The sequence below is a fragment of the Brassica oleracea genome, chromosome C5 (assembly GCF_000695525.1).
Source record: "Brassica oleracea var. oleracea cultivar TO1000 chromosome C5, BOL, whole genome shotgun sequence".
In the NCBI taxonomy this organism is placed as follows: domain Eukaryota; kingdom Viridiplantae; phylum Streptophyta; class Magnoliopsida; order Brassicales; family Brassicaceae; genus Brassica; species Brassica oleracea.
Window position 1 is genome coordinate 3,638,335 of NC_027752.1, and position 13,359 is coordinate 3,651,693.

At 35.8% G+C, this 13,359-nt stretch overlaps 1 protein-coding gene and 1 long non-coding RNA gene across 6 annotated transcripts; both read left to right on the forward strand.

Annotated features, from left to right (window-relative positions):
* Window positions 1–772: 772 nt before the first annotated feature.
* LOC106295828 lies at window positions 773–3,545 on the forward strand. 4 transcript variants are annotated; one of them, XR_001261049.1, is made up of 12 exons: window positions 773–1,053; window positions 1,131–1,202; window positions 1,280–1,370; window positions 1,479–1,519; window positions 1,604–1,704; window positions 1,791–1,961; window positions 2,080–2,161; window positions 2,267–2,384; window positions 2,485–2,634; window positions 2,735–2,849; window positions 2,938–3,123; window positions 3,204–3,545. It is a non-coding gene; the product is annotated as an uncharacterized LOC106295828 (long non-coding RNA). The 4 variants fall into 4 exon arrangements; XR_001261046.1 differs by having other exon boundaries at window positions 3,200–3,543; XR_001261048.1 differs by having other exon boundaries at window positions 1,137–1,202; window positions 3,200–3,543.
* A 5,158-nt stretch (window positions 3,546–8,703) lies between these two features.
* LOC106295826 (tetraketide alpha-pyrone reductase 1-like) lies at window positions 8,704–10,494 on the forward strand. 2 transcript variants are annotated; one of them, XM_013731822.1, is made up of 5 exons: window positions 8,704–8,894; window positions 9,314–9,483; window positions 9,570–9,761; window positions 9,843–10,192; window positions 10,302–10,393. In XM_013731822.1, exons 1-5 carry the CDS (start codon window positions 8,777–8,779, stop codon window positions 10,306–10,308), a joined length of 837 nt encoding a protein of 278 aa, XP_013587276.1. In that variant the 5' UTR covers window positions 8,704–8,776; the 3' UTR covers window positions 10,309–10,393. The 2 variants fall into 2 exon arrangements, with proteins under 2 accessions (XP_013587276.1, XP_013587275.1); XM_013731821.1 differs by having other exon boundaries at window positions 8,706–8,894; window positions 10,294–10,494.
* Window positions 10,495–13,359: the final 2,865 nt, after the last annotated feature.

The following is a 13,359-nucleotide window of genomic DNA, read 5'->3' on the forward strand; positions in this document are numbered from 1 at the left end:
ATATTTTGAATTTTTTAAAATGACTTTAAATTACAAAAATGATGAAACATTATATGCAATTTTTTTTTTAAAACGACTTTAAAATACAAAAATGAGGACACCTTATATGTTATATTTTTCTTATATGTTAGATTTTTTCTTATATGTTATATTTTGAATTTTTTAAAACGACTTTAAATTACAAAAATGTAAGTTTTCATTAAATATACGACTAAGAACATTAAAATGACATGTATCAATTCGATGGTTGATTTGAAAGCTTTAAAAATTATATGAAATATAAAAGTCAAAATAATTCAACTGTGAAAACAATACTGTTCATTTTTTTCAAGAATGTGTTCGATGGAAAAAATAAGGTTTTTATGTCATAATTTGTTTAATGTCCAATCCGATCAACCCATGATGTATTAATTATAGTTTTGTTCCATTATTTTTAATAAAAATTGATCCGATCCATCGGAAAGAAATTATATAATAACAACAAAAAATATTTTATATATATAAATAAAATGATCAAATATATAAAAGAAACTATCGATAATATATACAAATAAACTCACCATGCCCATTGTGCCGATCTTATCCTAGTCTATCTATATAAATAAAGAAAATTTTTCTCATTTCTCGTGTGTCCACGTCATCATTTAGCACATGGCAAAAGATGACACGTATCCTATAAAAGTGTGTGTTTTCGTTACGTTCATTGTAATGAGTTTCTCTTATATATGTTGATGTTGGCTCATTCCTATGTTTTATTGGTCTTTATAAAAGTTTTTATACAGCCCAATTAAGAGTATTAGGTTTCTCATCGTCTTTTCAACTTCTTCTATGCCGATCTTCTCAGAGTGTAGAGTCAAGAACCAAAAGATGAGTGATACAGAGGAGGCCAGGAATGATCTAAGATGACCTTTCATACACACAGGGAGTTGGTGTCAGATGGGTTCAAGAGAGTCGCGTATGATGGGTTCGTCTCGAGTTATCAGAGACAGCTCTATCTATGTTTTTGCATGTGTTCTGATCGCTGCGCTTAGTCATATTCAATTTGGTTTCACTGTAAGAAGAAAGTTCAACCCTTTCAACTTTTGTTCTTTTCCATTTGTAGAGAGTTGTGACTGATTTGTATGGTTTAGGTCCAGTGTGATTATTATTCTCCAACAGAAGCTGCGATCACTAAGGATCTCGGTTTAACTACTGTATCTGAGGTAATTAACCAATCTTTCTGTCTAGAACTGTCTGGTTTTATTCCCTTCCTAACTTTGATCTCTTGTCCATGTATTAGTACTTTATGTTTGGTTCTCTATCCAATGAGGGTGGTATGGTTGGTGCAATTGCCAGTGGTCAGATCGCATAATACATTGGATGAAAAGGGGGTATTGTTTAGTTTCCTGAGTATTAAATTACTCTGTTTTGAATATTGATCCAGCTAATGACAACTTTCTTGCTTACTTAGCCCTTTAATTGTGTGTTTTCTTGGACAGTCTCTGATGATTGCTGGTTGGTTTGCATATTATTTGCAAAAGTGAGTGTTTGTTGTTTTTTAGTTTCTTTATTTGACCTCATTCTGAAATTGTTAGATTTACCTTACATCATACTGGTTTTGTAGGATTCTTCAGATATAATTGGTGAGCTAAGTGCAATCAGGAGCACAATCACCGACAGTATACCGGGGGCCCAGCATGTAATGCTAACTCTGGGTCTACAAAGGTACTTTGAATTGTTAAATCTTCTTTTCTTACAATATATACTCTAAATATACCACCATGTGACTCTAAATCTTTGGGGTTTTTCAGGGATGTAAATGTTTGTGTTTGTATGTTTGATTTTTTGGCTCTTGCATTTCATAAATATTTGATAGCTACAAGTTTGATTCTTTGGCTCTTGCATTTCATAAATATTTGATAGCTACAAGAAAGAGCCTAAAATTGTGCGTTCCACCAGCATCAATCCTAAGATTGTTGGGGGTAAGAGACTATATGTCTTTTCACTGTAGTTTCATTTAACATAGGTTCAACAAATCTATACAATATAGTGTTTGTTTTGAACTGACATTTTCTTTAAAAAAACCATATGCGTTGTCAGGCCGGTTATTTCTGAACGCCTCTTCTGGCGCATATATCTACTTTGATTCTGAGACACCTGCATGAAAAGAAGAGTTTGACAAGTAATAAGTGCCCTCATCCTGATTAGATAATCGCAACTTCAGTCTAATCCTGATGAAATTGAATTTCTGCTTTGTTGATTGTTTTTCATGCTCATCCCATTGCAGATTGACAGGCGATGGTACATACCAGACAACGTCTTCATCAAAGTTGGTTCATGCCCAAAAGTTTGAACCTCTAACTGTTGCTGAGCTTAACCAATATTTTATTATTGCTGATCCTCAGGTGAAATTTGATCTATTTAAATTTAATATTCTTTGAGATTATTCTTCTTATTTGTTTGCTTCTATTGCTAAATAAATTTGATCTATTTGAAATTTAATAGGTAATTGAGTATGACTAAAGTGACCTGAATTCAGCAAGATTATGGTTGGTGTTATATTGGCTGCTCCGGATTTTCAAAGAAACTTTTACGAGAGATATCTTCCTTCACATGTGTCACATGTAATGAAACTAATGTTGTGGCTGCACTCGAGTAAGAAAATTTTGGAACTTTGTATCTTCCGCTTATTAGAAGCAAATGCCATATATTTCCAGGCACTGATGTTGTAGACTTATCCTTTCCCTTACAACAGGTACCGAGTGATACTGACAGTGTCAGACGCCACTGATATAGCGGCTTTCCTTGGTTTTGATATGGAGGTGGTTAAACTGAGAAACATTCAAGCTTCTGAGGCTACACATATTGTGGTATAACCTATAATCAAGCACTAACAATTAACTTTTACTATTACTTTTCCGTGATGATTCATATACAATGTTGTAAACTGGTTTGCAGGGGATAGGTGTTGATGCTCAGATTGACACGGACCTGCCTCGGTTCCTTGCTGAGATTTTTGGGAATACCTACACCTTCCAGCTCAAGTTAAAGGACTTCAATTTTACTTCAAAGCACCAAACCTTCACGGTTTCTTGCGTTTTTCCTTCGCAAGAGCTTGCACCTTCGCCAGCCTTTGTTGTAAATGTTGGTCTCTTTTCTTAATGTCAATTTGCTGCTATCTAAAGTATATAATCTCTGTGTTTTTTGCCTTATTAATAAGGAAGGTGCACCCCTGAAGCAGCGCAGCCTGAAGTTGTAGCAACAGGATCAGATGCCAAAGTTGATAAATGATAACACCTGCTGTGTTACAGAGGCGCCATCAACATCTGATGGTTCACTTGCAGGACATAAAGCATCAGCCAAAGAACAAATTGCTTTGGATGAGAATCCACCGTAGAACCCACGTTTGGAATGAGTCTACTATGAGAACTTAATAAACAACCACGTCTTCTCTTTATCAAATAATTTGTTTTGTTTCTTTCAATTTCCTTTGAATCTATATTAAAATACTCAATTTTCTTTAGTTCTTTTCTCATCTTAAAACTTTCAAATTTCTTTAGCTCTATTTCTCCTTTTTAAACTCTACGCGGTGGTTGTTGTTCCAATTAGTAATGGAAATCACTTTCAGAACAAAAGATTTACATCATGTGGATCCGTAAAGTCAATAGTCATGTACTCTTGCATATGGACGGTCAAACTTGCAATGCTTATAAAACCGTTTAGGCTACATAAAAGTGTTTACTTTCCAATGGCACCCATAAGCAACATGCTGAGCTCGCAAAACATATTTTGGCCCAACATTTATGGTGTTCAGGGCAAGCTTAAGAATAATAAACTGAAAATACTTAAACACAATTACACAATCAGAAGTTCACACACCAAAATTTTCAAGCACACAAGATTTAAATACAATAACATTGAAAAAACACGACCATCATTGCGTCCAACGTATCGGCCACTCCGCGTCTGCCAATGACAGTTTGAAACATGTTCCAAGTCAGATTTAGAGCTAAGATAAGGACCATAAGGTTCACAATATTAGTAACAGTGATACGTTAAACATCGTCAACAATTACTATCCTGACACACAAATTAAACTGTTACAGTTGCAGGTGACTATACGCCTCCCAAATGAATCCTTAATGCATATTGTAAATGCAATGTAATTGGCATAAGACAGCCATTACTAACATAAGCATTTTACATTTTTTTCTCTAAACTCAACCTTACTTTATGTTTAAAGTTCAACTAAATTAATTTTGTTACGATTATCATCTTCTTATTATACTTTTATTAAATCAATCAATCATGACCACTTATGATATTTCATTTGGAACTAAACAACTTCAAAACAAAATAATACTACTACGGTCGCTAATCAAGATCAAATGGATCAAAAAAAATATTTTTTTCTTTCGACGTATTTTCATCTTCATATTTTTTGAACAATTTTTTTACTAAAACCATAAAATAAATTATAAATTCATTTAAGAATAAAACATACGAAACCGGCACGTAGCGCCGGAAAACCACTAGTATCTAATACATTTATGGCCATAAAACATATATGAGTAAAGCCTGTGATAGATTGGAATGAATTTTTATTCAAAAACTACTTTTCCATATGGGGTTCGATCAGCACCGAATCCAGTTAATGATGGAATATATTTCTTCACTACAATACAAAGTATTACTGAACGGTCATCCAAAAGGACATAAAATTCCCCAGAGGAGCCTACGGCAGGGAGATCATTTATCTCTTTATTTATTCATTATGCGTACGAAAGCGCATGTAATGAATATTAAAATGGCTGAACGAGAGAAAAAATTAACATGCATAAATGTTGCAAGAGCATGTCCCTCAATTCCACAGCTGCTTTTTGCAGATGATAGTCTCTTTTTTGTAGAGAAACAATGAGGAATTCGGGTAATTCTTAGGATTCTCAGGGAATACGAAAGGGCATCGAGTAAGCAGATAAATTTTGACAAATCTTCGATTCAATTCGGACACAAGATTAAAGAACCCATCAGACAAGAATTTCGGGGCATTTTAGGGATACAAAATCTTGGTAGGATGGGATCATACTTAGGAATTCTTTAGAATTTGGGAGGATCAAAAATACAAGGTTTTGGGTTTGTGCAAGATTGATTAAACTATAGGGTAAATGTATGGACTTTCAAAGAAGAGAGGAAAAGAAGTGATTATAAAAATCAGTGGTAACTGCTCTCCCCGACCATGTAATGTCCTGCTTTCGCATACCCAAAACAGCAATGGCACAATTTTGGTGTAGCCCAGGAGGTAATACAAGAGGTATGCATTAGAAATCACGAGACAAAATTTGTAGTCCAAAAGAGGAAGGAGGCTTATGATTTAAAGACCTCATAGATTTTAATACATTTATGCTTGGAAAGCAATTTTGGAGGCTAATAGAGAAACCAAACACAATATTCTTTCATGTTTTCAAAGGACAGTATTTCAGAAATGCATCACCCATGGAACGAGTTCGATCGTACTCGTCGTCCTATGGTTGGGGCAGTATTGTCTCTGCTAGATCTCTGGTTAGCAAATGACTAATCAAAAGGGTGGGATCAGGATCATCTATTTCAGTATGGAATATCCTTGGCTCTCATCCACTCGCCCGAGACCAGCAAATAAAAACCAACACCATATTTATCCAGACCTAACAGTGGATTCTCTCATCAGTGAAAATTTGAGGACATGGAACTTACAGGCAATTCAGAGTCTGGTAGACCCAGATGATGTCAAAATTATATAAGGCATACCGTTAAGCAGATTTCAGACGACTGATCGTGATGGATGGCATTTTACTAACAATGGGAGATATATGGTTAAATGTGCTTATCAAGTTGAACAAGTGTACCCGGATAGAGAAAGAACTTCAACAGAGTTTAGTCCATCGATCGCTCCTTTGAAGGCTTTCTGCTGGAAAGTACGAGATGAAACATTTTTTATGACAATTGGTATCAAGATGCATAGCAGTTACGAAAATTTTAAAAGCAAGGGGAATACAAAGAGATACAATTTGTATAAGATGTGGAGATCCTGAATGATCTATAAATCATGTGGTTTTTGAATGCCCACCGGCGGTTCAGATTTGGACACTCTCAAGTAGGCCTGGGCATAAAATCCGGAACCCGAAATCCGAACCGAACCCGAACCGAAAAACCTGACCCGTTATCCGACCCGAAACGTAAAAAATACACGAACGGGTCTCGTAGGGTGGTACAAAAAATATTCGAACCCGAAGTGTTATTAACCGAACCCGAACGAGTAACCCGAAAAATCCGAAAAATCCGAAATTAATAGTTAATATAAATATTTTGAAATATATATAAGTATTCCAATTATTAAATTCAATATTTGTGGTAATATTATATATAATAATAAATATTAAAATTCTAAGAAATGCTTTAAGTACACAATTAGTTATAAATAAGTATTTTATAATTTGCTCATTGAAATAAAAAGTCCACTCTCTATAAGGCAATACATATTGTTTACAAATGATGTTTGTTTCCATGCTTGATTTAACATTTTATTGTTATTTTATCAATTTTATATGTGATGGATTAATTTTTATTTAATTTAGATGTTTTTCTTTATGTTTTACTTCAAAAAATTTGTTTTTAACTTTGGTTATATCCGAACCGAACCGATATAACCCGAATCCGTACGATATATAATTACTTTATGGGTTTTATGATGCAATACAATTTTGAACCAAACCCGAAGTGTTATTATCCGAACCCGACCCGTACTAATAAAATTTTAGTATGAGACCTAGAAGCGTAAACCCGAAAATCCGAAAACCCAAAAAACCCGACCGGAATGCCAACGGGTACCCGAACACCCATGCCTACTCTCAAGAATCTCATTGAATCCAGATATTTTTCCTACTACATCACTTTTACAAATATGGATCACTTATTTTGGAAAGTTCAGCCGACATTGGAAGATCATTACTTTGCCGGGATACTATGGTATATATGGAAGGCACGAAATAATAAAGATTTCAGCAATCTGGATATTGACCCTAGAGATACTCTTCAATTGGCAGAAACAGAGACATTACGTTGGAATGAGGCGCAAAGTTCACTTATACAGGGAATTGGTCAATCTAGACCACCCGCGAAAGTAGCAACAGTATCGGTTATCCCAGGTTGATGGTGTTCTACGGATGGATCATGGAAGGATCATGACCTCTACTCCGGACAAGGGTGGTACAGTACCCTGAAAGGTTTTGATGTTTTACTTGGGGAGAGGAATACAAGAGCGAGTCAGTACTGCACTCTGAGATCGAGTCAGTACTGCACTCTGAGATCGAGGCCTTTATTTGGGTAATGGAATGTATACAGAATTTAAGGCAATATAATGTTACTTTTGCAACGTATTATTCTCAGTTGGTGAAGATGATTCTGGAACCAAAAGAATGACCAGCATTTACAAGTTATCTGGAAGACATAAAGATCTTGAAGAGAAATTTCAATAGCTTGGAGCTCATCCATGTATCTCGAACACATAACAAAAGGATGGATAACCTTGCACGGAGTGCAAAGAAGCAACTGTCTTTTGTTGTCCATATGGATGCTGATCTACCGGTTTGGTTTATAGAATCTGTATGAAACTGTCTAGTTGCCGACAAAAAAAATCTACTATATACTAGAAGTTTCGAAATTTTCGAATAATCTATCGGAACTCGATTTGGAACGGGTCGGGTCCAAGATCTGCGGTCCTCCACACAAGACCCAACATGATAAAAAGACCGGGTCGGTTTTTACACGAACCGGTTCTTAGCCGAATTATAATTCTTTTGCCAAACATAGGGCTGGGCAAAAAACCCGGATCCGAAGAACCGAACCAAACCCGATCCGAAAAAATAGAACCAAACCCGAACCAAAATTGATTAAATATCCAAACGGGTTCAAAATTTTAGTATCTAAAGAACCGAAACCGAATCCGACCCGAACCGAAGTATCACGGGTACCCGAATGTAACCAAAATAGATTTATATACCTAAATATATTACTTATTTTTAGATTTAATAGATATTAAAAACATCCAAAATATATAAGATATTTTTAAGTTGTCTAAAATACTTGAAAATATGCATAAATAGTCAAAAGTAAATGTCTAAAATAGTTAAAATATATTTTAAATACCAAAATGCTTGAAATATCTATTGATTTTCTATCCAAATATTCAAATCAAACCAATTTATATGTTAATTTTAGGTATTTTGACATATATTATACAAATTTAAATGTAATATATTATTTTGTTTTATAAATTTTGAGAAATTTTAGGTGAATATTAAAATTTTAAAAATAATTTAAATGGGTTATCCGAACCCGAACCGAACCCGCAAAGATCTGAACCGAGCCCGAACCAAAATTTAGAAATACCCGAATGCGGCTGAAATCTTTAAACCCGAAAATCCGAAACTCGATTAGATCCGAACCGAACCAGAATGAGTACCCGAACGCCCACTCCTAGCCAAACATATTAAAAAAAAACTGTAATTATAAACGTGTCAATTACGTAACCAATTCAGATTCAAACTCCTGTTATTTATTAAAAAGGAAAAGAAAATTCTAAGCAGCTTCTTAGCATTTAAGATTATGAAACGGGCGAAAGCAATGTTGAATTCGCTAGATCCACACGTTAAACAGTCCAAAAGATGCACGACCATTCACTTTATCTCCTAAAATATACGTATTTGACCAACATTACAAAACTTATTAATAAATTTCTCTCTTCTCTTCATCTAAAAGAGAGATGAACGGCGGAGGACAAGTGGTCTGCGTCACCGGATCTTCCGGTTACATAGCTTCTTGGATTGTTAAGCTTTTGCTCCTCCGTGGCTACACCGTCAGAGCTACCGTTCAAAACCCAAGTTTGTTTCCTCCTCTCTTATCCAAGCCACGAGACTGCATTTCTTGGGGATGATTAAAAGTTGCTGAACACACATAAACGGGAGATTCTAATACATGTCTTTTTACCTAAAACACCGCAATACATTTCCAGTTATAAATCATAAAGTTCAAACTGATATTTCTTTGATTAGTTACTTCTATTTTATTTTACTATCACTGTTACCATTTTTTTTATATATGTGTTTTGCTGAATGATGACATTTCAGCCTTTCCCAAAAACGGAGCATCTATTTAGTTTTTCTTTAATTCTACGCATTTGATTCAATTATACTCCTATTAACTACGGAATTTTTTAATCCTCTCCAAAGCATCGATCAGTAGTAAGACTTGTAGAGTTGCACTTTGACGACATATATATATGTTATATTTTTTTCATTAGCGGACACGGCGGAAACAGAACATCTTCTTGCACTTGAGGGTGCAAAAGAAAGACTAAAACTGTTCAAAGCAGATCTTTTGGAAGATTGTTCCTTCGAGCAAGCTATCGAAGGTTGTGACGCTGTCTTTCATACAGCTTCTCCGGTTAAGTTCATCGTCACGGATCCTCAGGTTTGTTATAGAACTTGCAAATTTTACTATTAATTTAACAGAACTGTTTTTAAAGTCCTAAAGAAAATTTATTAAAATGTTATCAGACTGAGCTAATAGATCCAGCCGTAAAGGGTACTTTTAACGTCCTTAACACATGCAAGAAAACTTCCTCCGTCAAAAGAGTCATTGTAACATCGTCCACTGCTGCGGTTCTTGTTCGTCAACCCCCTTTGGAGCCAAACGATGTGGTGGACGAGACTTTCTTCTCTGATTCAAATGTTTGCATGGAAAGAAAGGTCCTTTGGATTTTTTTTTGTGACATATCAATTTTGAGAATTAGATTAATAAATTCTTACATGTTTCTCGTTCCTCTTCAGTTATGGTATCCACTCTCCAAAACACTGGCAGAGAATGTAGCATGGCAATTTGCTAAAGACAACCGAATGGACATGGTCGTGATAAATCCAGGATTTATAATCGGCCCACTTTTGCAACCAACCCTTAACTTTTCGGTAGAGATCATTGTGGATATAGTAAAGGGTAAGAACCCTTTCAACTGTAGATACTACAGCTTCGTGGACGTGAGAGATGTTGCTTTGGCTCATGTCAAAGCGTTGGAATCTCCTTCCGCCAATGGTAGATACATTATCAGCGGCCAGAGTGTGACGATAAACCACATTAAAGAGACTATGCATGAATTATTTCCAAATTTGTGTATTGATGATCCGTGAGTTCTCTATCCATTTCTTCCTTTATATATAACCATCCTACCATAAACTTTATCAAGGGGATTACCAAGAAACATAACATCTTTTAACTTTATTTTAGGAATGTAGAAGGTGAGATGGAGGGAATCAATTGCAAAATGTGTGTGGATAAAGTGAAGAATTTGGGAGTTGAGTTCACTCCTCTGAAATCAAGCCTTGGCGATACTATTATTAGCCTCAAAGAAAAATACCTCTTATGAGAATATATTCATATATGTATTTACAACTTCTATAATATTAAGTACATATTACTAGTATCTTATTTAAAAGCGAATGTGATAAATACTGTGATTCATAAGCTAAACGTTGAGAAAGTGAAGAGTTTGGCTGTTTTGGGGTTGAATTCAGAAGCAAGATCTCGTGTCATTTAAAGCAACGAACCCTTATCTAACCTACGCAGCAGGCGGGCTCGGTTTCACTTGCTACTTGCTAGGGTTTGACTGAAGCGCGGCAAAATTTATTTGTATTTTTATCAATTCAAATTATATCAAGCCACGAGGGAACACACTACACAGTGTTTATCTATCTATTTATTGTTTGTTTTTGTTCATCATTCAAATATAAACGCTAATGTTAGTTTCCAAACACTAATATGGGATTTGGATGGATTTATAAAACGTAATTTTCCAATGAGATAGTCTTGGAGTGTTTTGACATAACTAACATAAGATATATGGAGTAGATGAAAATAATCCCTTTTCAATAGGTTTTAATTATTACAGAATTCGGACTTGAAAGATGTTTCACTTGCTCATATCAATGCTTTCGAGTAACCCTTTTGTTAATGGTTTTGTTAATGGTAGATACTTCGATGTTGATCCGATTACAACATCGAAACACATTAAAAAGTTTTGGATGAGTTGATTTATGATCAGTGAGTCATCGTTTCCTTCTTCCTTTACTTAATAGTTAATACCCATATTGAAATGTGAATCCATATTAAGCCGTACAAGCTTTATTAAAATTCTAATTTAAGAACGAAGAGAGTGAGTACATAGTGCGTGTGGAGAAAGAAACCATCGGAGACACCATTTTTAGCCTCAAGGCAGTCGTCTTCTTACGTAATCTCACCATACTTATATTTTACTGTAATTTCTAGTTCTAGTAATAATTCTTCTGGATAAATATGATGTATAGGCTTTTGAAGCTGTTGCAACCCTCTATGAAGTTTATAAAGAATGATTGTGGTTCAAATTCTTTCAAGTGCCAAATTACTATACTAGTAATAAGAACTTAGTCACATTTTAGATAATTTTAATTATTGTATCAAACATATTTTAAATCTTCTTAACGATTCAGATTCAAACTCCTTTTATTGATAAAAAGAATTGAAAAGTTTATCTTCTTAACGATTGAGATTACGAAACATATTTAAAATCTAATCTCAAACGTGCCAAATATGTTTTTTTTTTTTTTGACAGCAAACATTTACAGACTCATGTAGACTCTGTAAACGAAGGTGGTAAAACTACATCCATGTGCACGACGAAAGACAGTTGTTGCCGAGCACTCTGTGCCAAGCTATCCGCCCTTTTGTACTCCGTCCTAGGAACATGAACAATTTCTGAGTTGACAAAACTTTGTCGCAAAGTCTTGATATCTTCCAGGTAGCTTTCAAATGCTGGTCATTCCTCTGGTTCCGAAACCATCTTCACCAGTTGAGAACAATCCGTTGCAAACGTAACCTGAAACTGCCTTAAATTTCGCATACATTCCATCGCCCAAATCAATGCCTCCATCTCCGAATGAAGAGGTGAGAGGGATGCCCTTACATTTCGTGCTCCCAATAAGCCATCAAACCCTGGCAGCGTGCTATGCCATCCTTGTCCTGAAAAAAAATCCTTATCTTTCCAAGAACCATCCGTGAAACACCATCGTCCTATGGTCCCTATATCAGGCCGTACTTGTACTTCCTGTACCAATCTACGATCTTTAATAACTTGTGCCTCAGCCCACAATGTTGATTCCACTTCTGCCAATCTCAGCATGTCTCTTGGGTCCATATCTAAATTACTGAACACTTTGTTGTTCCGACCCTTCCAAATATACCATAATATCCATGCAAACTGGTGATCCACCATTTTTGGATTAAGTCTCCAGAATAGATGATCCATATTAGCAAAAAGAGAGCCAATTGGGAAAATGTTTGGATTTGATGGGATCTTGGATAATGCCCACACTTGACGTGCTGGAGGACATTCAAAAAACACATGGTTTATTGATTCCTCCGGAGCTCCGCACCTGGCACAGCAGGTGTCTCCTTGCATCCCTCGTGCTTTTAATGTTTTCGTCACCGCTATACAACCAGATACCAGCTGCCAAAGAAAGTGTTTTAGCTTCGGAGGACACCTCACCTTCCAACAGTATGCCTTAAGGATATCCACATTAGGGCCATAAAAATCAGGTGGTTTTCTCCTTGTCAGGATAATTCCTTTCTACCTGATATCCTGATTGTACCGTATATTTTTCATTTTTTGTGAAATGCCATCCATTCCTATCTGCCAACTGATTTCTGCCCAATGGTATACTCTCAATTATTTTTGCATCTTGTGGATCCACCAAGTCCCTAATTGCCTGCACATTCCATGTGTGTGATTCTTGATTAATGAAATAATCTAAAGTGAGGTCCGGGTAACTATTATGTAGGTTTTTGTTGGCTGGTCTCGGGCGAGTGGATGGGAGCCAAGGGTCATTCCATACTGAAATAGATGATCCTGTTCCTACCCTTTTAATTAGTCCTTTATAAACCAGAGATCTAGCAGAAGTAATACTCCTCCAGCCATATGACGGGGAGTATGGGCGAATCGGTTCCAGGGGTGAAGAATTCATGTAATACCGTCCTTTGAAGACTCGAACAAAGAGGGAATTTGGCTTCTCGATCAGCCGCCACAACTGTTTCCCAAGCATTGCCGTATTAAAATCAGTCAAATCCTTAAAACCCAACCCACCATTGTCTTTATGGGCACATACTTTATCCCATGATTTCCAATGCATACCTCTTGTGCTACCTCCTGGGCTCCACCAAAATTGGGCGACTGCACCTGTGAGCTTCTTCACTGTAGTTTTCGGCAACCGGTACACAGACATCACATGGTTTGGCAAAGCCGTAATCACTGATTTAATGATC